A 23,660-nucleotide genomic window follows, 5' to 3' on the forward strand; every position below is an offset into this window, starting at 1 on the left:
TCTGTTTGGGTGGTAGAAGGTCATTAAGCCGTGTGTGTGACAGAGATGGCTTCCCTTGAGAGAGCGCCACTGAGAACCAAGCCTGTAGCACGTCGAATTCAGAACAGGTTTCCATTCTCATGGCCTTGACCAATGCTTAACTTCATGTATGAGCCTATTTTTGGCTAGTCGCAGGGGCAGCTGGACTGTCCTCCACGTGGGATGACCCGGGGAGGCCAGATTCGCCTTTGAGCCTGAAGAAGTGGAGGCTGTGTGGCCAGACAAGCTGGGGTTCGTGTCCCAGTGTATATCCTCACCACTACGGGGGAAAGTGTTTCTCCAAGTCTAGGCTGATGGGATGAAGGAACTGCAGGGAAAGGAAGAAGGGGGGCTTTGCAGCCACCTGCCCTGGGCGGCTCTCCCGCCGCCAGTGTCCAGAGGGGCACAGCGGGGCTGCCTGGACAGGACCCGTGGGCACCCGCCCCAAGCATCTCACAGAAGCTTCATGAACAAATGGGGGCCGTGTCTGGGGAAGAGGCATTTCTTAACATCATGGCGTTTGGGTTTTATTTGAAATCTCCCACTTGAAACCATTGACCATGGCAATCCCAGGAGTCTCGTTCCCCGGGCTGGCTCCATTTGTCCCAACAAAATCGTCCGCACGCGCGCGCAGTTCGAATCCCTCGGAATGCCACCACAGAAGCGCCCTGCACAGCTCTGTTTCTGTGGAGTGCTCTATTCCCAGCACCTGCCTGCACCTGGACCGTGTGCGAGTTTGAGTGCGCACACACGTGTGTGCTGGGGCCACCCATTCTTCCTTCCTGCTTTCCACTGGCTGTGCGAGTTAGTACCCGGTGGTCAGGACCCTGACCAGAAGGCCCGCCATCAGCACGGCCACTGAGGCCGCCAGGGCAGCCCCACGGCGGAAGAGCAGCTGCCGCACTGACAACCTGCTGGCCGGAGCCGCGGGGGCGGGGGCCGCCTCTGGTCTCCCGTAGAAGTCCACGTGACACCCAGGCCGGGAGTACATCGTCAGTGCTATGCCCGGGTTGCAGCCCGTGGCCACTGCAGGAGGAAACAGGAGGAGTTAATAGGAATGCAGAGGCCCCAGGACCTGCCCTGCTGCCTGTGTTACACCGCGTACCTGGCTATTAACCCCCAGGCCTCGCCGCAGCCAACGCCTGGGCAGTGGGGAAACACCCTTCCGATGCCTTCCAAGTAAGATCAGAGGAAGTGCATGGACAAGCATCTCAAACAGGGACTTTGATGTCCACATAAAGCTTCCTCCTAAGGAGACAAGGGCTGCTCAAGTCCCAGCTCGTCCGTGCAATGGCCCAGGACCCAGCGAGTCCTGTTGGGCACTGAGTTGAGTCCATTTAACCTCTCGGGACACGTGAAGTCCCCAGAGTTTTGAGAGCTGGCCCAGCAGGAGCTGGGAGCACGGGACATAACTTCCCCCATAACAGACTTTGGGCTGTGTTAACACACGCGTGCGGCACTGGGACCCGCTCCCCAGGGGGGCAGGCAGCGACAGTGTGTCTGAACACGGAGGCCATCGCTTCGTCACATAGTCGTGGGTGAAAGCCAGAGAGGGGCCCTCTGCCTGCTGCAGAGAGGAGACGCGGGCAGCGTGGCCCCTACAGCCTGTGTGGGGCCAGGCTGACCTCGCGGGCCTGCAGCTGCAGGCCAAGATGGCCTCACATCCTGGGGGGGCTTGGCCAGTGATGGCTTTAGAGCCAGGAGGGCCAAGGCTCGGCTTCTCTCCTCGTGCCTTTAGGAGCTGTGGAGGGAAAAGCTCTTTCAGCCCCACTCCCTCATCTGAGGATGCTGCTACGTCCAGATCTGGCTGCTTAGGGCCACGTGGCCACGTTCTTAGGGCAGGGCCGGGTCCCACCATGCCTGTCACACAGTAGGTCTGTTGTTGTCTCCCTCTTGCTTGGGATGCTCTTCTCCGGTGACAGGGAGAACAGCACGGGCTGCCCAGTCGCGTGAGGGCGGCCGGGAGCAGGTTTGTGTCTGTGTGTGTCTGTGGGTCTGTGTATCTCTGTGTATGTTTCTGTATCCCTGTGTGTATCTGTGTGTGTGTGTATTTCTGTGTCTGTTTCTGTGCCTGTGTGTCTGTGTGTTTCTGTGTGTATCTGTATTTTTGTGTCTGTTTCTGTGCCTGTGTGTCCGTGTGTGTCTGTGTGTATCTGTGTGTGTGTGTATTTCTGTGTCTGTTTCTGTGCCTGTGTGTCTGTGTGTTTCTGTGTGTATCTGTATTTTTGTGTCTGTTTCTGTGCCTGTGTGTCCGTGTGTGTCTGTGTGTATCTGTGTGTGTGTATTTCTGTGTTTGTGTGTCTGTGTGTGTCTGTGTGTATCTGTGTGTGTGTATTTCTGTGTTTGTGTGTCTGTGTGTGTCTGTGTGTGTCTGTGTGTGTGTGTATTTCTGTGTCCATGTTTCTGTTTCTGTGCCTGTGTGTATCTGTGTGTGTGTGTATTTCTGTGTTTGTGTGTCTGTGTGTGTCTGTGTGTGTGTGTATCTCTGTGTATGTTTCTGTGTCTGTGCCTGTGTGTATCTGTGTGTGTGTATTTCTGTGTTCATGTGTCTGTGCCTGTGTGTCTGTGTGTGTCTCTGTGTGTGTGTATCTCTGTGTATGTTTCTGTATCCCTGTGTGTATCTGTGTGTGTGTGTATTTCTGTGTCTGTGTCTGTGCCTGTGTGCCTGTGTGTATCTGTGTGTGTGTATTTCTGTGTTCATGTGTCTGTGCCTGTGTGTCTGTGTGTGTCTCTGTGTGTGTGTATCTCTGTGTATGTTTCTGTATCCCTGTGTGTATCTGTGTGTGTGTGTATTTCTGTGTTCATGTGTCTGTGCCTGTGTGTCTGTGTGTATCTGTGTGTGTGTGTATTTCTGTGTTCATGTGTCTGTGCCTGTGTGTCCGTGTGTGTCTCTGTGTGTGTGTATCTCTGTGTATGTTTCTGTATCCCTGTGTGTATTTCTGTGTTCATGTGTCTGTGCCTGTGTGTCTGTGTGTATCTGTGTGTGTGTGTATTTCTGTGTTCATGTGTCTGTGCCTGTGTGTCTGTGTGTATCTGTGTGTGTGTGTATTTCTGTGTTCATGTGTCTGTGCCCGTGTGTCTGTGTGTATCTGTGTGTGTGTGTATGTCTGTGTCCATGTTTCTGTGTCTGTGCGTATCTGTGTGTGTGTGTGTGTGAAAGCAGAAGCAGCCAGGACCACATTACCTGAAGACACAACAGCCTTGTCAGGCCCTGGGCTGGGGGCTGTGCACTCTGCTCCTTGCTGCTGCTGCTGCTGCTGCTGTAGCCCCGCGTGCTTCTGGGCCTGAAGGAGAGAGCACGCACCTGGGCCAGCCTGCACCCTCCCCCGCTCCTGGGCCAGCCTGCACCCTCCCGCGCTCCTGGGCCAGCCTGCACCCTCCTGTTCTCCTAGGCCAGCCTGCACCCTCCCGCGCTCCTGGGCCAGCCTGCACCCTCCCGCGCTCCTGGGCCAGCCTGCACCCTCCCGCGCTCCTGGGCCAGCCTGCACCTTCCCGCTCTCCACCGGCCTCGAATGTCTTGCCTTTAAACCCGGCAAGCTGAGGCAACACACGGCATGTGTGGGTGCTTGTAGGGGTCCCTGACTGCTGTCCTCTGAAATCTGCAGTCACGTCCAGATGACGTCATCACTGCACAGATGGTGCCCCACTGTCCCTGTCGCGGGGTGCTCTGTGCCCGAGCAGGCGGGCGGGGTGATGTTGGCATGCCCTGGGGGGCTCACCTGCGCGCAGCCACTGGAGCGCTTTGCTTTTGCAGGTGGGAAGGTGTGTGGTTTTGTGTTGCTCTTTGTACCTGCAGGGCGTGCTCTAAACTGGCCAGTTACAATGACAGGAGCGGCTGGTGAGGCTCAGGCTGCCCCTCTAGGTCCCCTCCCATGCACACTTCCCAATCCCCTCCATGCCCCCACCAAGCCCTGACCTTGCCCTGGGCATTTCTGGCTAGGCTGTCCCGTCCGGGGGCTGCTGACCCACTCACCTCCTCTGCCGCCAGCTTCCAGTCCAGCTGGACTGCGTAGACAACAAAGGTGACAGCTGCCAGGAAGATACAGGTCAGCATGCCCAGCCAGAGGCCTGTGGGAGACAAGAATGATGGGCGGGGAGGGGCAGGGGCAGGTGACTGCCTAGGCCCGCCCACTTTCCTTGGTGCCGCGTACCCATGATCCTCATTCCGACCACGAAAGTCAGCACGATGCCCAGAGGGAGGCCGACGATGTAGTACATGATGGCGTTCACGATGGCGCCGAAGGCTTGCTTCCCCGTGCCCCGCAGGACTCCACCAAACACACACTGGGAGGGAGGCACAAATGAGCGGCCCGCATGGCGCAGGTGCCCCCGTACCCCTGTCTCCCCGCGCGGCGCAGGTGCCCCCGTCCCCCTGTCTCCCCGCGCGGCGCAGGTGCCCCCGTCCCCCTGTCTCCCCGCGCGGTGCAGGTGCCCCCGTCCCCCTGTCTCCCCGCACGGCGCAGGTGCCCCCGTACCCCTGTCTCCCCGCACGGCGCAGGTGCCCTCGTCCCCCGTCTTCCCGCTGCTGCCCGGGGTTGCACCAGAGCACCTGCGATTTGAGCTCCACTCGGAGCACCCACCCGGGCTTCATCTCCACGCCGTCGCTGCCTTGGCAACAAAGTAAAGGCAGCCTTGGCGACCAGTCAGTCCCTGGCGGCTCTGGGGAAGCCAGACTAACTTGGCGTGGTGGAGACGGGGCGGGCTGGTTCCTTCTGGCTGTCCTTGGGGGACAAGACAATCTGTCTCTCTGCTCTTTCCGGCTCCTAGAAGCTGTCAAAGGAGCAAATCCAGGACTCGAACCCGGGCACTCTGACATGGAGTGGGCGTCCCAAGCAGTATCTGAACTGCTGCACAGACTACTCAGCCCTGGACAGGATTGTTCAGCGAGGGGTGCTACTGCCATCTGGTGGCCAGAGACCAGGCATGCAGCTACCGGTCCTGTGGTACCGCGGGGTGGAGTGGGGGGCTGTGACAGATGCGTCTGACTTCCCGTGCAGGTGGTGCTAAGGTTGAGAAGCCCTGGTTCAGAGCACTGTGAATTAAAATGGCAATTCCAGTGGCAGGCACACAGACAGGGCTGGTGGCCCCAGTAAGCCAGGGTTGTGGGCCTGTTTGGGGGGACCCCGTGGGCCAGTGGACTAGACAGGGATTTCACTGGGAGGCACATGGGGTCACACAGGAGAGTTACGGGGAGCAGATGAATTGCCCACATATCCCAGGTTGGCCAGGGTAGTAGCAGATCTGGGAGCAGGTCCAAGCACCCCCCCCCACACACACATGAGAGGACAATACTAGACCCTGCCCACGCGCAGAGGAGGCCAAAAGGATTCAAGGAGAAAGTACAAGCTGGGACAGGCATGAACACAGCCACCACTCCGCGTCTCCGCCCACACGCAGCTCTGTCAGGCGTCCTCAGCAGGAGCCTTGCTAGCTGCCAGAGGTGCTGGGGGCGGGGGCGGTTTAAGACTGGGGAGCCAGACTTCACGATCAACAACAAGGGAAGAAGGAAAACCGCTGGGCAGAGAGATCGACAGCAGCACGCTGTGAGAGTCACACAGTCCGTCCAGGCAAGCTCCTGAGCAGCCGACGGGACAGTCCCTGGGTCACGGCCACACGCAGCACCCTCCAGCAGAGACCTGCGCCAGGCCTCAGAGCCTCAAAGACGGGATTAAGTGAATCCCCAGGCTTCCCAGAAAGAAACACCCTAGATACTTGGGAATGAAATAGCACACTTCTAAACCTGTGGGTAAAAGAATAAATCATAGGAGAAATGTTTAAATATTCTGAATTTCATGACGACATATTGCAAAGAATCAGACGCAGCCAAAGCAGTGCCTGGGGGTGGGGGTGGGGGATATGTAACTTTAAAACGATTCGGTCAGGAAAGAAGGATCTCACATCGACAGCCTGATGCTCCACCCTAAGAAACTAGGAAAGAAAAGCAGACTGTGCCTAAATAAGACAGAAGGAGAGGGAGGATAGGCCGGCGCTGCGGCTCACTAGGCTAATCCTCCACCTGCGATGCCGGCACACCGGGTTCTAGTCCCGGTCGGGGTGCCAGATTCTGTCCCGGTTGCCCCTCTTCCAGGCCTGCTCTCTGCTGTGACCCGGGAAGGCAGTGGAGGATGGCCCAAGTGCTTGGGCCCTGCACCCCATGGGAGACCAGGAGAAGCACCTGGCTCCTGGCTTCGGATCAGCGGATCAGCGCGGTGTGCGCCAGCCGCAGCGGCCATTGGGGGGTGAACCAACGGAAAAAGGAGGACCTTTCTCTCTGTCTCTCACTCTCTTTCTCACTGTCCACTCTGCCTGTAAAAAAAGGGGGGGGGGACAAAAGATTCACATGAATATCATTGAAATAAACAGTAGAGAATATTGAATCAAAATAGAGTGTTTTTGATAAGATCTATAAGATTGACAAACACCAATGAATTGACCTCAGGAAAGTAAGACCAAGAAAACATGAAAGCAAGACACACATTACCCAAACGAACGAGAGAACATTATCCCTCAATATAAAGATGAGAAGAGCGTATTATCAATGACTTCATGGGAAAGAATAGACAATCCAGTTGGGGTGAATACATTCGTAGAAAGACACAAATTACTAAAATGAAGCCAACAAGCAACAAAGTCTGAATAGACCTAAAACAAGTGAACAGACTGAATTAATGATTTAAAATCTTTGGACAAAGAAAAAACCGAGCCCAGACGGCTGCGCTGGTGGATTTTATTAAACACTTGCAGAAGAGGACAGGAACAGGCATGCAGCCCAGTGGTTACACTGCCTGCAGCCCACATCCGAGCATCTGGGTTCAATTCCTAGCCCTGGCACCCGACTCCACCTTCCTGGGACCCTGGAGACCCTGGGAGGCTGCAGTGATGACTGGAGTCACTGGGTCCCTGCCACCCACGTAGGACAGAATCCAGGCCCTTCCTGGCTCCCAGCTTCTCCCATGGCCCAGCCTTGGCCCCTCCAGGCATTTGGGGAGTGAACCCATTCAAATAAATAAATGAATGTCTGAAAAAGAAAAATAAACGCCAGACATCACGAGAGGAAAAGGATACTTCCAAATTCGTTTTATGAAGCCAGTGTTAGCCTTACAGCAAAACCGGATCAAGATAACACAAGGAAAAACACAGTGACAGCCGAACAACTCGTGAACACACACTGTGACTCTTCAACAGAACATTAGCGACCCAAAGGAGTGATACAGAGGAAAGATACACACCACAGCCAGTAGGGGTTTGTGCCAGGAATGCAGAGGATAGTATCTGGAAAGTTAATGTAACATACCATGCTAATGGAATAAGGGATAAAACATATCGTTATCTTAATACTCATGAGATAAAGGATTCTGTAAAATCCAATACTCACTCATGAGGAAATGTCTCAGCTACCTAGGGACCGGGCTTTAGCCTGATACAGGGAATTTATGAGCATCCCACTAGTAACAAACTTGATACCGAAAGACTGGACACTTTGAATATTTTACCGCTAACATGAGGACCAAGGCACAGATGTAGGCACTTGCCACTTCTATCCAACATAGCACTGAGGAATCAAGTCTGTGTCGAAAGACAGAACTAAAACTGTTTTTATTCACAGATGCCATGATCCTATATGTAGAAAGCCTTCAGAGACATATCCACCCATCTACCCTTGCACACACAATTACTAGGTCAAGTTTAACAAGGTCACAGGGTAAAAGGTCATAATAAAACAGTTTTTCTATAAACTAGTTATGAGCAATCCAGAAGTTAATTAAAACCATTGGGGCCGGCGCCGTGGCTCACTTGGTTAATCCTCCACCAGAGGCGCTGGCATCCCATATGGGTGCCGGGTTCTAGTCCAGGTAGCTCCTCTTCCAGTCCAGCTCTCTGCTGTGGCCTGGGAGGGCAGTGGAGGATGGCCCAAGTGCTTGGGCCCTGCACCCGCATGGGAGACCAGGAGGAAGCACCTGGCTCCTAGCTTTGGATCAGCATAGCTCTGGCCGTAGTGACCATTTGAGGGGTGAACCAATGGCAGGAAGACCTTTCTCTCTGTCTCTTTCTCACTGTCTAACTCTATCTGTAAAATAAATTAAAAAAAAATCACAATAGCATCAAAGAAGAACAACAAAAACTTAGGAATAAATTACACAGAAGGGCAAGATTGATGGAGCTGGCACTGTGGCATTGCAGGTAAGGCACTGCCTACAGTGCTGGCATCCCATATGGGTGCCAGTTCAAGTCCCAGCTGCTCCACTTCCGATCCAGCTCTCTGCTATGGCCTGGGAAAGCAGTGGAGGATGGCCCACTTGCTTGAGCCCCTGCACCTGCATGGGAGAACTGGGAAGCTCCTGGCTCCTGGCTTCAGATCGGTGCAGCTCCAGCCATTGTGGCCATCTAGGGAGTGAACCAGCAGATGGAAGATCTCTCTCTTTCATCTCTCTCTCTCTCTCTCTCTCTCTCTGTAACTCTGCCTTTCAAGTAAATGAATAAATCTCTTTTTTTTTTTTTAAAAGGAAGGGAACCTTGGACACAGAGACAGACACAGAAACCAGGTGAGGTGAAGAGGTAGGATGGCCATTTCTAAGCCAAGGACACTGTGGCTCCAGAAGGTAAGGGATGGGCCCAGGACAGAGCTTCCTTGATGACTTCAGTGGCAATGAAGGCCTGCTGAGCCTTGGTGTAGGTTGTCTGAGTTCCAGAACTGTAAACAGCACATGTCTGTGATTTAAACCACCCAGGTTTTGGTACTTTGTCACTGTAGCCCTAGCAATCTGATTTTAAAAAAAAGATTCATTTTCTTGGACAAAAGGCTTGAATAGGCATTTCACTGAAGAAGACACACAAAAGGGGGCTCAAGGTTTGTCATTGAAACCATACTGACATGCCAGTACGTCCCCTCCAGGATGGTCCCCATGGAAAGGAGAGGTGATCTCAGCAAGTTGGTGTGTGGATACTGGCAAACTGACCCCAACACTTCTGTGGAAAGGCCAAAGGCCCCATATAACCCACACAGTATTAACACAGTGTCAGGGGAATGACACGACCCAGCCCTAAGACTCACCATAAGGCTAAGGAATCAAGACAGTGTGTTATAAAACAAGAATTCACAAATAGATCCTTTGCACAGAACTGATAGCCAAGAAACAGATCCATGCAAACCCAGTTAGTTGATCTCTGACAAAGGAGCAGAGGCAATACAGCGGAGAGCCCTCTGGAAGAACTGTGCATCCCCATGAAAAAAAAAAAAAGGAATCGAGACATAGATCTCAAATCTTTTACAAAAGTAAGACCAGGGGCCGGCACTGTGGCATAGCGGGTAAAGCCACCACCTACAGTGCCGGCATCTCATATGGACACTGGTTTGAGTCCCAGCTGCCCCACTTCTGATCCAGCTCCCTGCTAATGTGCCTAGGAAAGCAGTAGAAGATGGCCCAAGTGCTTGAGCCCCTGCACCCACGTAGGAAACCCAGAAGGAGCTCCTGGCTCCTGGCTTCAGCCCAGCCCACCCCTGGCCATTGCAGCTATTTGGGGAGTGAACCAGAAGATGGAAGATGACTCTCTCTCTCTCTCTCTCTCTCTCTCTCCAATTTCAAATCTGCACCAAGGGGAACCTATCTGCTTGTGAGCAAAGGGGCAGAACAAGGCGCTCCTCTGACCCCTGGGCTGACTCATTTCCCTCCGCCCGGGTGACAGGGTGTGCCCGCGGCAGAGCTCCTGGCCAGTCTGCAGCAGGCTCTGTGCCCAGGACCCCTGCTCACGAGGAACTGGGAAGGAAGAGACACCCGGGCGTGGGCTGGGCATTTCCGCATTGGCTGCCTCGAGGGACAGCAGATCGAATCCCAGCTGGTGCTCGGGGCTCTTCCGTCTGCGCTTCCACAAGTTACTCCAAGTGCCTGTCCCCCACGGGGTGTCTGTCAGGGAGGCCGGGGAGCCAGGAGCAGGGGCTGGGGAGACAGGCTGCACATCAGGGGGTACTCACACAGACGGCCTCCACAAGCTGAAAGACGATGTAAATCGGCAAGACCTGGTTCACCAGGGCAATGACCTCTCTGCAGGGGGAACGGGAAGAGACCCTCACTCGTGCACTAAGACAGCCCCAGCCCCGCTCCTCCCGCCACACCGCCCCCCTCCCCCCGAGTCTTTGAGGGAGGAGCAGTACCCGCACACATGGGACAACCACTCCTAGCCACGTGTGCACGGGCCACACCTTAACCTCTGGGAGAGTCCCCACCGGTTTGGACTGGCGAACTGCAGCTAGCATCTTGTCCGTGAGCCAACTGGGGTGAACGCCACGGCCCGAATGGACAAGCCGAGAGAGCTGGGCTCCTCTCAGAGAGGCCAAAGTCTGGGCTGTGCCTGGAGCCAGGCAGGTGGGAGAGTCCCTGAGGGCCCCCTGGGGACCGCCACCCTGACATTTCCCAGAAGGCAGTGAAGAAAACGGATTACCTACTCATCACTGGTGAAAATGTACCCCAGCTGGCTGTTCAGGAGCCCCAGCAGGGTGCCCACCACCAGGGAAGTGCCCGCTGGAAAAGGCAAAGGGAACAGAAGTGACGGACCCCAACCCGCGGGGGACCCCGGCTTGGGTGAGAAAAGGAATGGCCCCCCGAGCCGTGCATGGCACCCCGGAGCCCCCCGCCTTCAAGTCCTCCCCCTGGGTTGGGTGCTTGCGTGCCATCCCGCAGGAGGGGCACCACGTGAAAGGCTTTTACTCTGTGGCTCTCCGAGTGGGCGTCCTGGGCCCACGGCGGTGGCGTCAGCGGCACCTGTGACTTGTTAAGAATGCACTTTCCCAGACCCCTGTCTCCTGCCTGCTGCCAATCCAACTGCTGCCTGACGCCCAGCACTCTCGTCCAGCCCTTCCTGGAGTTCCAGGGAAGGAGGGCTAAGGCCGGGATGAGAACCACCACTCGTGGCACCTGCTGGTCCCAGGGAGGCAGGGCCGCGACGTGGGAGGACGCAGAGTGGTTCCTTTACAGCACAATGCATGTATGGAGACCAGGGAGAGACTCCTGGGGAAGGTGGGGCCCCCTGGCATCCCACTTTTATCTAAGCCCAGCTGCAGCAGCCGTCTGGTCTCCCGGAGCATCCCCGGAATCCTGGCTGCAGGGGAGGAGTGAGCAGGGAAAGGCGCTGGGCGGGTGAGAAAGATGTTTGCTCTTCAGGGAGAGGTTGCCCGGCCTCAGGGCAGGTCCAGCAGGTTTGGAAGGCAGCTCTGCCTGCTCCCAGGCCAGCCCTGCCTCCCACGTACAGGAACCTCCGCTGGCCCAGGCCCTCGACCCACCCATGACAGCGGGGGAGGGCTCCCACACCCCTGACCTGTGCAGAGAAGGCCTGAGACGGCCGATCGCTTTGCTTGCAGAGTGTCTGCGGCTCCCAGTGCTGTCCCCACTCGGACGCACACGGCCATGCCGAGCCCCATGGGAATCTGGGATTCCAGGCGAAAAAGTGCTGTCAGATCGCAGGAGGGGCTTGGGATCCCAAGCCAGGGTGGGGCTAGGGCTGCGAGGGTGCAGGCAGTCGCTCCCCAGGCTGGGCCAGGAGGGAGAGCCTGAAGACCGGTGCATCGCAGGGGACGGTGTGAGGACGGGGCCCCCTGGTGGCTGAAGGCAGTAGTGTCTGGGTCTGGGAGAGTGCCTGGGGCTGTCCCAAGGTGGCTAATGGGTCCAACCACATCCTGATCATTAAAAATGACACAGGCAACTGAGATGGGTGTGTTGCTAAAATCCAGAGAACAAGGTGTGAAAGAGGTGAATGTGATGTATACCAGAAAAGCTCCCTGAGGAAACAACAACAACAAAACAATTTTTCTCCCCAGTGGAAACCATCTGTAGAAATAAGACTCACCTTATAAATTCGGTTTGCAAATATGGATTCCTGTGACCCCTTTGCTGGAGTCTCAGGCAGCTGGCAGATTTGTCCTCAAGTGACAAGGATTTTTTTATGACAACCCCAAAATTCAGATTGTACTGTGAAATCGCTCACTTTTAAAATATGCAAATCAATTTTTAAAATTCTAGCACCTGGGGCCATCACTGTGATGCAGTGGGTAAAGCTACTGCCATGCCTGCATCTCATGTGGGTGCCGGTTCTAGTCCCAGCTGCTCCACTTCCAATCCAGCTCCCAGCTAATGTGCCTGGGAAAGCAGTAGAAGATGGCCCAAGTGCTTGGACCCCTGCACCTATGTGGGAGACCTGGAAGAAGCTCCTGGCTCCTGGCTTTCGATCAGCCCAGCCCTGGCCATTCCAGCCATTTGGAGGGTGAGCCAACAGATGGAAGATGTCTCTGTCTCGCCTCCCTCTGCCTCCCCCCCAAACCCGTAATTCCGACTTTCAAATAGATGTTTTAAAAATTAAAAACAAAAACAAAAACAATTCTAGCACCCCAGGAGACAGACTGAGGGCCCCCGTGTGTGCAGGGAGCAGGGCCTGGCACCTGAGGGACCAGGAGGGTGGAGAGCAATGCCTTGGGGGACAGAGACAGCCTGCCCCCTCCCTGACACCTCAGTTGCCATGGGGAAGCATCCCGGGAGGAGACTCACCATGTAGACCACTGTGGCTACTTCATAGATGATGGCCTGGCCAGAGAGGTCCACTACGCCCAGCAGGCCTGGGGGAGAGGCAGCATGAATCAGGGCTCACCAGTGGCACAGATACCTGGGTGGTGCCCCAGGCCGGGCCTCAGCCCTGGGGCGCCCTGGGGTGGGGGGGAGGCTGGCAGGTGCAACCAGGAGTGGGCAGTGAACCACTCACCCTGGAGCAGGGGAGGAGGGTGGCCTCTAGCCAGCCGTGCTGCCCACACATGGCTCCCACCCGCGCTCTGCACGCACCCATGAGGAAGCTGCCAATCTCGTAAGCCCACCACTCCACACACATCATGAGCATGCTTGGGATGGCCAGCGAGAGGAAGGGGCCCCAGTCCCGGAGGCACTGGCTGGACCAACCTAGAATAGAGAGGCCGGCTAGAGCAGGCGCTGGGGCAGGTCGGGGAGGAAGCAGGATCAGGGTGCTGGGTGCCCCTGCCAGCACACAGGGCTGGCCCCATCCTGAGAGGCCAGGGTCCTGGGAGAGACCCAGCCAGCACCAGGGACCCTTGGTCTTTTGGGGGGATGGATAAGCAAGAGCAGCTCAGCGTGCGCGGGGCGGGGCTGCGTGCGCGGGGCGGGGCTGCGTGCGCACCTTCCCACGTCTCCAGGTGCAGCTTCTTCAGCACGATGTGGAGAAAGAGGAAGGCGGCTTGCACAAACTGGGAGATGGTGTTGGCGTAGGCAGAGCCCCTGGGGAGAGAGGGCGGCAGGGCTGGGCTCACGCCCACCACGCTGGCCCTGGGCGCTGAGCCAGCAGGGAGCTGGAGGAGGCGGGTGCAGCCACGGCTCTGCCAGCTCGCGCATCCTGGACTCTGCACCCCACTCTGGCCGGGCAGCCATTACTCCGGTGTTCTGGGGGCACCCTGCCAGCCCCCCCCCCCACTTCTCGGCCGCTCGCGGAGGGCTGGGGTGGGGCGGAACTCAGTGGGAGGTGCCCCCTTCCCCACCAGGGCCCAGCAGCCCTCCCCGGGGCTCACCTGACCCCCAGATTCAGCACGGACACCAGAGCGTAGTTGGCGACGCCGTTGACACAGTTGCCCACTACGCCGCTAAGGACTTGTGGCCAGACGATTCCCTGAAATCAACAGAGACTGGCCGCGCTCCGCAGGCGGGGCGGGGCCCAGGGGGTGTGGCCCCCCGGGAGTGGGAGGAGCTTGTCCTCGGCCCTATGCCGGAGGTCGGGATGCAGTGGGGCGGGTGGGAGGTGACCCCTTTGGAGGCTGGGTCACAGACAGGAGGGTGGGGCACAGACCCTGGCACCCCCCTCACTGCCCCCCTGGAGCCAGAAGCCTGTACCTGATTTTGCAAATACTTTGCCAGCAGACTGTAAAGAAAAATTGCCTGCATAAAAAAACAAAGCAAAACAAAACAAATCAACAGCAAGGGCCACCACTCTCCAAAATATCTGCCAGCCATTACCTGATATTCCCTCCCAGGATGTAGGTACCTGAGTTTGGGGGAGGGGGAGCCGAGGCAGCCACCTGGGTCATGCTGGCTCTGCCTGTGTTGGGGGTCCGTCGGGGCGCCTGCCCAGCCACAGGGGAAGCTGAGCAGGTGCGTGGACTCTGGGAGGGGCTTCAGCCTGGCTGTACACGGGGCGGAGCCCCCCGGGCTGCCCTCCTGGGCCTTGTCAGCAGGAGAGTGACTCGGGGCCTATTCACACCGTGCCGCGGGCCACGGGCCACGGGCCACAGGCCATGGTCATCCAGGACTTGGCTCTGGCTTCCAGAGTCCAGGATTTGCAGGGGATGGCCTTGAACCAAGGGAGTGTGGGAGTGAGGGCGGGGCTGAGCAGTGCTGGCCCGGGGCAGTCTCTGCTGGGCGGGTTCAGGACCCCATGAGGGTGGCAGGCCCATGTGGGCAGGACAGAGGGGAAGCATGTGTCAAGGGCATCCTACCCTGTCCTGTCCCTCATGACTCTACTTCTTTTCAGGAGAGGAAGGGGATACGGAGTGCGGAGCTGGCCCCTGACTGCCTGGGTTCCAATCCCTGCTCTGCCTCTCATGAGCTGTGTGAACTGAGCGAATCACGGCTCCCAGCCCCAGGCGCCCAGTCCGTGACGGCCGTGGTCACTGTGCGTCCTCCTGGGATCCATGGAGGATTGCTTCTAGGACTTTCCTTGACACCAAACCTGGCTGTTCAAGTCTCTTCACAGCGAACCTCCTCACACACAAGTTAGTCCAGTGAAAAAGCAGATAATACAAGTGCAGGTGCTTCAGAAGGGAGTAGAAGGGACCAGTGCTGTGGCCCAGCAGATTAAGCTGCCCCATACGGGTGCCGGTTCGAGTCCCGGCTGCTCCACTTCCAATCCAGCTCCCTGCTAATGCACCTGGGAAAGCAGTAGCAGATGGCCCAGGTGCCTGGGCCCCTGCACCTGCATGGGAGACCCAGGAAGAAGCTCCCGGCTCCTGAATTCGGCCCAGCCCGGCTCTGGCTGCTGTGGCCATTTTGGGGAGTGAACCAGTGAATGAAAAATCTCTCTCTTTCCCTCTCTCTCTCTGTAACTCTGCCTTTGAATAAATAAACAAATCTTAAATAAAAAAGTTCATGGAGAAAGGCCCCTTAAGAAAAAAAAGTGCATAAATTTCCATTATTTTTGCCTGCAAATAAATTTCATTTTTTTTCTCACAAAATTTTGAAGTGCCCTCATATGCACTTGAACACATACACGCCCGTGAGTAGAAATAATCCTGGAAGAAGCAGTCTCGTCTCTCCAGAGGCGGTGGGGTTAAGGAGATTTTGAAAATGTTCTGCCCTGTGCTTTCCAAATGTTCTCCGGTAGGCATCTGTCACATCAGAAAGATGCAGCTCGCACCGCCTGAGACACACCTTCCCTTCTGCCCCCCTCGGGCTAGTGTCCCCCCCCCCCGCGGCAGCAGACCGGTGGGACAGCAAAAAGCCAGAACTGGGGTCGGGTGGGGGCCCGTGTCCTTGCACGGCTCCCCCGTGCTCAGCACCTACCGGGAGTCCTGGGATGAAAATCATCGCGTAGTCCTGGGTTAACCTGCGGAGAAGGAGGAGACGCTGTGGCCCGGGGGAGGCTGGGCCTTGGGGCTGGAGCTGGCCTCCTGCCAGGACTCCCTGGGCACTCAGGTTCCAGGAGAGGCTATCCCCGGGTCCCTCAGGTGGCAGTTGGGGACCACTAGCGGCCTCTGGCGGTGGCTGCCGCCAGGTGTGGGTGCCAGCAGATGGCAACCGAGGACCCGGCACCCCCGGGCGCCCCCTGACTAAGGAGCTGAAGTTCCCAGCAGAGAGAAACCCCAAACATCACTGATGACCAAGAAATAGCCATAGGAAACGCACATAATGTAAAATGAGCAAGAGAGCCCTGAGAGAGCCATCCCCAAATTTAAGACTAAATTGTAATTCATTCATCATCCGTCAATCTTCCTCCCTCCTTTTTTTTTGGAACATGGAGCAATCCACACACCTCATTTCTTCAAAAGCTTACTTTAGGCTCAGACTCTGTGCTGCCAGGACACAAATACAAATAAAATGGCAACCCAAAGTCCTTTCTCGTCTTTCTTCCTAAATTGCAATTGGTGGAGGAGCGTTTGGCCTAGAAGTTCAGATCCCCGCACCCCACAGCAGAATGCCTGGGTTCAGTTCCCAGCTCTGGCTCCTGACTCCAGCTTCCTGGCAACACAGAGCCTGGGAGGCAGCAGCAATGGCTCAAGTAATTTGGTTCCTGCCACCCACATGGGGGACCTGGACTGAGATCCTGGCTCCCGACTCCAGTCCTGCGCATTGCAGGTATTTGGGAAGTGAATCAGATATTGCAGATTTTGTCTATCTGTTTGTATCTCCCTCTAACAAATAATAAAAAATATTTTTTATGCCTTAATAATAAAAAAGTGATGTGTGCGTGTGACCCCTGCTGGTCAGAACTGGTATTGCAGGCTTATGTGGGAGACTCTCCAAGAGAGATGCAGGGGTTGGAGGTGGGCTTCTTTAGGGTCTCCCGCCCCGGCAGAACCTCCCCAGTCTGGGTGCCCAGCAGGAGCCACGTGCTACCTGGACACGGCCGGGTCCTGTCTGAAGAGCAGCAGGATGTGCTGGGTGTTGAGGAAGAGCGCCCAGCAGGGCAGGCAGCAGAGCAGCAGGATGAGCGAGCCGCGCTGCAGGATGACGCCCACGTGCTTCTTGTTGGGGCTGCCGAAGCTCTGCCGAAACACCGCCCCTGTGCTCAGTGGCCCCGCACCAGGTCAGCCCCGCTCTGCGCCTGGCACCCCCCATTTCCTGAGCCGGCCTCTTCTCCACTGTCACCCCCAGTCTGCTCCGGGAGTGTCCATGGTGCTCCCGCCATGTCACTCCGCCCGCAAGCCCAGGTCCCCGGAGCCACTGCGAAGCCATAACCCTCACAGCCGCCAGGCCAGCACCCCGTGACTGTGGGCCCCTGCAGACAAGGACATCCTATCCCTACCCTCCGGCCCCTGACACAAGCCTGCACGGCAGGTCGGCAGCCAAATGCGGGAGTGAGAAGCGAGGTGACCCAACGGCAGGCTGCCGGATGCTCCGCTCTATTCTGCAAGGCAGAAGTCGGGAACCGTCCCCATCCTTCTCTCCTCCATGACCCACACTCCGTCAAAACTCATTTTCCTGACAGCACCTGCTCCTTGTCCCGCCTCCCCTTGGCTCCAGGGGACCCACCTACCTGGGACATCAGGGTGTCACATGCCGAGGACAAACCAGCTCCAACAGACACTCCACAGACGTTGACGAACTGGGGTGGCACACGGGAGAAAATACCGAGGCTTGTCGGGGGGTGGGTGTCTGAGGCGGGCTCTGCCAGGAGGGTCGGGTCTTGGAGGGAGACCACCCCGCAGGGAGGCTGTGGTGGAGACAGCTCTGCTGAACCCCTCCCTCTGCCTGGCTCTGCCCCCATGGCTATAAGCCGTGGGCCCGGCCACCCCAGTTCTGGCGTTGGGTGCCAGCCATCTGGCCACATGATCTGGGTCCTTGAGGGCCAGACTGGCCACCCAGCAGCCTGGGAGCCTGGTGGAGTGTCACTCACCGCCACCCCTAGGGTCACAGATGCCAGCTCCACCTTGCCCAGGTGCCCGCAGAACACAGTACCCACGACGTAGGTCAGGAAGTTCAACACCTGGAACAGGAACTTGAAGACAGAGGCAGGGTCACACTAAGCCTTTGGGTGACCCTGCCGCCACCTTGTCATCCTAGCTGCTCAGCCTTCCAGACCTTGAACCCAGCACCCACCGGCCTCACTGGCTCACTGCCAGCCAGCCGGGCAGATCACCCACCCCGAGGGAAGCCAGGGCCGAGAGCCAGAAGCCCAAGTCTTCTCGCTGTTACTCTGCTGTCTGCAGCCATGGCTCCTGCCTGGAATGTGCCAGAACACAAGACAGGTGCCCAGCACCGGGGAGCTCAGCCCAAGTATTCGATACAGCTGTTATTGTTATAATTACTATCATTGTGTTCTATATTGTAATGTGTGCATGTCAGGACACACACACACGCACACCCCGGAGAGGAACAAACAAAGTCTCAGTACCAACCATCCCCAGGGCTGAGATGATGCCTTCTCCATTTTTTAAATAACTTTTCATTTTGTCTGAAATTTTACAGGGGGGACAGTACTTCTTCTGTATGGCCAGAGGGGAAAACTATGAAAACTACTTTCCCTTTGGCAGGAAAATGGGCAGTGGAATTCTTCCCTCTGCCAAGGTCCCGTGGGGACACCCAGAGGCATGGGCAGCAGCCAGGCGACTTGGCCATGGTGCAGTCCCTCAGCCGGGCCCTGGCTGTGGGTGCCAATGAGGACGCACCTGCCCCTTTGGGCTGGGGCTGCCCGTGGCCATGCACGATCAGGCCCCACTGCCGCCCTGGGAACTGTCCTGGCAGCGCTGGGAGCATCACACATGCTTTCCAGGGAGGCTCTGGGTGCTTCCCCATGCAGTGCTGGCCAGCGGCTGCCCCCAGCCTCCCCCTCTACCCCCATCCTGCCTGGCCCCCTACCCCACCTCCTTACCAGGGGTCCAGAGAGGACAAACAGCGCCCGTGCCTCATCCCAGAAGCCCCTGGGGAGCAGCTTGCGCAGGGCAGGGCAGCAGCCGCCCTGGTCCAGGTTCACCACATCCTGCTGGCTGTCCATTCCCAGCCCGAACGCCGGCCGCCCTGTGCACCCTGGCGCTCTCCTGCCAGCTCTGTGCAGCCAGCTGACAGAGGCCTGGTCAACCCGGGCACTCATGGCCTGGTTAATGAGTAGAGGGTGGAGGAGGGGCGGCCCTGTGGCCTGTGGAGGGTGCTTTCCTCCCCCCAGACCCCAGGAGTCACCCGCCTGAGGCTGGCTGGTGACTGGCCACTTTCCTGGAGGGGCAGGGTGTGGCAGCCCAGCTTCCGCAAGAGTGCAGAGCCTGGGTTCCATCCAGAGCCCTGCCCTGGGAGAAGCTGCTCCCGGGGCACCAAATGTCAGGACAGGTGGGGCCTGGGGCTGTGGACAGGAGCTAGGATCCCTGGGAAGAGTCTTCAATCCCTCCTACTGCCCACCGTCAGCATCTCCGGGGAACCCCCGCGTGGTGAATAGTCACCCTGCCACAGTGTCCCATCAGCCTCTTCTCTCTGCCCTGTCTGTAGTGTCCCCCAAGGACAGGCAGGCCCGACAACCACCGACCACCTCTGGTGCGTCCTGCTTCCGGTCACCTGTCACCATGGCTCCATGCCCCCTCCACCCCACCTGGCCAGGCTGGCTGGCGGCCAGGCCGCCTGTCACTCACAAGCTCAGCGGAGCCTGGCCCTTGGGCATTTGCACCTCCTTCTGGGGGCAGGGTGTGGAAGGAGTGGGGAGGCCTGGTGGGTCCGACACCCCCTGGAGCTCCTACCTCCCAGCCCGCAGCCTCCCCGCAGGACAAGCCTCCATGATGGTAACAGGTGCAGTGCGGCATTTGCACAGTGCCCGGAAGTCCTCCGATGGCTCAACTGCCACAGGTAGACAGCCCGCTGGGGGTAGGGCTGGGGCACCCTCGGGTAACTCATTGCCCAGCGTCCTGCCAGCTCCAGCCTGGGCCCGGGGCCTCTGTTAACCTCGCCTCACTCGGTTACGCTCCACCAGGCCCCAAGTTGTTGCACTGGCCCTTTGGCCACCGTGAAATGTGCACCCCCCAGGCCAGGGTGGGGGCAATGTGTCTCCCTGTGACCCTCCCTCAGTGGCACACAACAACAAAACAGCCTGTTCCTCACTTGGGCGGTGGGGACTCTGGACTGCAGGCTGCCCGGCCCTGCCTAGACCTCCAGGGCAAAGGACGGTTGCGGGGACGCAGCCGCCTGCCCAGTGCCCATCCCCATGACCGACGTCTGCTGCTCCCATTCCAACCCAGCTAATGCGCCTGGGAAGGCAGCAGATGATGACTTGAGTGCTTGGGCCCCTGCCAGCCACGTGGGAGATCCAGATGGAGCTCCTGCCTCCTGGCTTCAGCCTGGTCCAGCACTGGCTGTTGCATCATTTGGGAAGGGAATCAGTGAATAGGAAATCTCTTTGTCTCTGTGTGTGTGTCCGTCTGTCTGTCTCTGGGACTCTACCTTTTAAATGAATAAATAAATCTTAAAAAAAGAAGAAAGGGTGAATTAAATGTCGTGAGTTCCTACACTGGACTAGGATTCCACCATAGCAGGGAACAGAGCACAGACCCAGGGTACCACATGGCTGAGTCCAGCAAACTCCGCCACGTTCCATTTCTATGAACCACGACAAAGGAGACAAATTCGAGAGACAGAGAGCAGATGAGTGGCTTCCAGGGGCTGGGGGCAGCACGGGGGAGTGACAGCTAAGGGGTCTGGGGTTTTTCTGCGGGAGACAAAAGAGCTCTAGAATTCACTGTGTACAGGTCGCACCTGTCTGGGGACGGACTAGAAGCCGCTAAGCCGCTGAGCCGCGCGTGGCGCGTGCGTCACGACGCAGATGCGGGAAGCTCCCGAGCTGAGCCCCGCGCACACACGCGGTGTCAGCGGTCAGATACAAGACAGACGGCTTCTCTACCGTCCAGGGGAAATGTATAGAAATCAATGCACAGAACCTGCCGGGGTGACAGCAACGAGATGTTGTTTCTGCCCTGTCACACCAGAGGGCGCTGTCACTGCACCCCTTGGCCCCTGTTGCAGGCCTGGCAGCTGCCCCGGATCCTGAATAAAGCCTCATTGTGCCGCTCAAGTTGGGGAAATTTGGCCCGGGAGGCCTCTGGTTTGGACTTTGGCAGCCACACGTGGCACTGGGTGGGCTGGCTGGTGTGTGCACCACAGCCCAGCTGGGGACCCTTGCACCTGCCGTGTGTGTCTGCTGGGAAGAAGGACCACCCGCCCTGGCTGGGGACCCGGAGGCAAGTGGCATACAAGCCCCAGACTTGAGGCCCCAGCCTGGTGTCCCAGCTCATGGCATGAGCCAGAGGGTTATCAAGGGAAGTTTCCAGGCCTGGCAGGTGATGTGTTGGACCTCACTCACCAGGACGATATCCCCGCCCCCATGCTGAGCCTGATTCAAAGCCCCAGGGACCTGCAGGTGTGCTGGGGGCCCTGGAGGATGGAGAGAGAGTAGATGGTGACGTCCTGGCCAGCCAACTGAGAGGAGCTGTGGATCAAGATAGGACACAGGGAACTGGTGCTGTGGTGTAGCGGGTAAACCTCCGCCTGCTGTGCCATCATCTCATATGGGAGCCAGTTCGAGTCCTGGCTGCTCCACTTCTGATCCAGCTCTCTTCTATGGCCTGGGAAAGCGGTGGAAGATGGCCCAAGTTCTTGGGCCCCTGCACCCACGTGGGAGACCTGGAAGAAGCTCCTGGCTCCTGGCTCCTGGCTTTTGATTGGCGCAGCTCCAGCCATTGCGGCCAATTGGGGAGTGAACCAGCGGATGAAAGACCTCTCTCTCTCTCTCTCTGCCTCTCCTTCTCTCTTGTGTAACTCTGACTTTCAAGTAAATAAATCATAAAAAAAGAGAGAGAGGACACAGGTGGGGACTGCAGGAGGAGGTGAGAAGCCTGCTTGGGGGTGCAGGAGCTGCTACTGCAGCGGGGGGCCCCAAGCACGAGGCCCAGACATTGGGGTGTTCCTGCAGCCAGAGGGGTGCCGTGCAGGGTGCAGAGCTAGGAGCCTGGGGGTCCTCTGACTTCAGAGCACAGGACCCTCAGAGGGGAGAGGGTGAAGGCCTGAGCCCAGCAGGCTGGTGCTTCCCAGGAGGAGAGCGGGATGGGGGATGGGGGATGGGGAGACAGGGCTTTTGGCTCACCTGTGGCCAGGATCTCTCCTTTGCCCCTAACGTCCCAGGACCTCGGTGTGGCTGCCCTGAACACAGCTTTCTCCTTCCTCTCTCACTCCCCTGGGTCTAGACCTGCCTGCAGCCAACCCACCCCCTTGGGGAGTGCAAGCTGTGTGTTTGCTTGTCCCTGCTTAGTGAGACGGGCCCCAGGAGGGGCATCGGGAGCCTGCAGAGGCGCAGTCAGTGGAAAACACATCGGACCACGCACCTGCTGCATACAGGGACTGCTCAGGGGCTGCCTTGGGTCCAAAGGGCCGCACCTCGGCTCCTGAACAGGGCAGTGGGAGGCTGGGGGCCATGCCCTGTGGATCAGGCAATGGGGATCATCTCACCTTGGTAGCACAAGGGAGCACGGTGGGGCCCAGCCAGGTTGGGGTGGACAGGGTGGCCACAGATCCCGGCCAGGGAGAGGGTGAGTGAGTCCCGCGGACCTCACGCCTCTCCTCCCATGTCCATGCCCCCAGGTGCGAATGTGAGGGAGCTGCGGACACCAGCAACCCCCCACCCCCACCCTAGGGGGAAGGACACCCAGAGTGGCTCCTTCTCTGGGTCTGAACAAGACGGCTGTCGTCAGGTGCTCTGAGCACCAGCCAAGAGAAAGCAGGCGTCTGACATCACCGGAGAGACGAAACCAGACATGAGTCACCCCTCGGCTCTGGAGAGGGGAGCTCTCTCCTTAGACGTGAGGCTATGAGGCAGCCCCAGGGGTGCTGTCAGCCCAACCTGCCTGGACCCCGCCTCCTCCAGGAAGTCCCAGACAGGAAGTGAAGCCCCCCGCAACCCCCCCCCCCCGCCAGCCACTGCAGGGTGTATGCACCATGGGAGGTGCCCCCTCTGTAGCCCTGCAGCGTAGGTGGGGACAGAGTCGCGCAGATGCAGGTGACAGTACGTCCTGCAAACTGTGGGCTGTCCGTGTTGTGCCGGTGCGGGCAATCCGGGAACCGGGCCCTGGTTAGAGAGGTTTCTCCCTCGGTAAGGCGGCCTGCACATGTGGGCTGCATTTTGGAGCCTGCGATTTGTTGTCATTAAAAAAATTCATACCACTATTGAGCTTCTATCCCAGCTCTTCTGATTGAATTGACCTGAACAGGCTCCATCAGGTTTCTTTTTTTTAAAAGATTTTATTTATGTGAGAGGTAGAGTTAGAGGGAGAGGGAGAGAGCGAGAGAGTGAGAGAGCGAGAGCGAGCCACCATCCCACACCCACTGGAGCCAGGAGCCAGGGACGCCCCCTGGGTCTCCCAAGTGAGTGGCAGGGACTCGAGTCACTGAGCCGTCACCTGCTGCCTTCCGGGTGCATCAGCAGGGACTGGACTGGAAACCAGGCACTCTGGGGGGGGGGGGGCCTGTGCTTTTTCCTGTGAAATTGCTGCCCCCTTCGTCCTCGTTTTTAAAACTTGAGATAAGGTTTGAGGATCTCTTCCTCACGAGCCCATGAGCTGGGCCTTGTGGTGGGCACTTCCAGCACCCCCCCCCCCCCCGCACTACCTCAGTGCCTTCCTGTTGACCCCACTGAACAAGCCCTGGCCTTCCCCACGGGCAGCCCACGCAGCTCAAGGGCAGCAGGAGAGGTCTTAGGTCAGCCTCGGGGGAGTGAGGACATCCCCCCTTGTTCCCCATCCTGCATTCCTCTGGGGAGGGAGGGTGTCTATCCCACTGGTGGCTGGGGCAAAGGAAACATGTAATGTAGCTTTGCTTCTTTTTTTTGTTTTGAGACAGTTATCTGAGAGGCAGAGTTACAGACACACAGAGAGAGAGGTCTTTCATCCACTGGTTCATTCCTCAAATGGCCCCAATGGCTGG

The 23,660-nt window shown here is 57.7% G+C and overlaps 1 protein-coding gene across 7 annotated transcripts; it reads right to left on the reverse strand.

Annotated features, from left to right (window-relative positions):
- Positions 1–519: 519 nt before the first annotated feature.
- On the reverse strand, positions 520–19,539 carry SLC47A2 (solute carrier family 47 member 2). 7 transcript variants are annotated; one of them, XM_089316632.1, is made up of 18 exons: positions 19,436–19,539; positions 17,611–17,712; positions 17,251–17,319; positions 16,611–16,759; positions 15,558–15,600; positions 13,893–13,937; positions 13,574–13,671; positions 13,189–13,286; positions 12,840–12,953; positions 12,552–12,619; positions 11,329–11,437; positions 10,460–10,535; positions 9,989–10,058; positions 4,170–4,302; positions 3,992–4,086; positions 3,738–3,827; positions 3,203–3,302; positions 520–1,044 (listed from the first exon to the last, which is right to left on the reverse strand). In XM_089316632.1, exons 1-18 carry the CDS (start codon positions 19,496–19,498, stop codon positions 824–826), a joined length of 1,743 nt encoding a protein of 580 aa, XP_089172758.1. In that variant the 5' UTR covers positions 19,499–19,539; the 3' UTR covers positions 520–823.
- Positions 19,540–23,660: the final 4,121 nt, after the last annotated feature.

Source organism: Oryctolagus cuniculus, chromosome 17, assembly GCF_051225735.1.
Source record: "Oryctolagus cuniculus isolate XC-2025 breed Fujian yellow rabbit chromosome 17, ASM5122573v1, whole genome shotgun sequence".
Lineage (NCBI taxonomy): Eukaryota > Metazoa > Chordata > Mammalia > Lagomorpha > Leporidae > Oryctolagus > Oryctolagus cuniculus.

Bases quoted from the DNA above. Each gene is read 5' to 3' on its own strand.
- SLC47A2 (XM_051824404.3), bottom strand. From the start codon at position 18,708: ATGGACAGCCAGCAGGATGTGGTGAACCTGGACCAGGGCGGCTGCTGC. The intron at 12,620-12,839 runs GTGCGTGCAGAG...CCTCTCCCCCAG, and splicing joins GATTGGCAGCTTCCTCATGG to GCCTGCTGGGCGTAGTGGAC. The intron at 1,045-3,202 runs GTAATGTGGTCC...TTCCTCCTGCAG, and splicing joins CAAGGCTGTTGTGTCTTCAG to TGGCCACGGGCTGCAACCCG.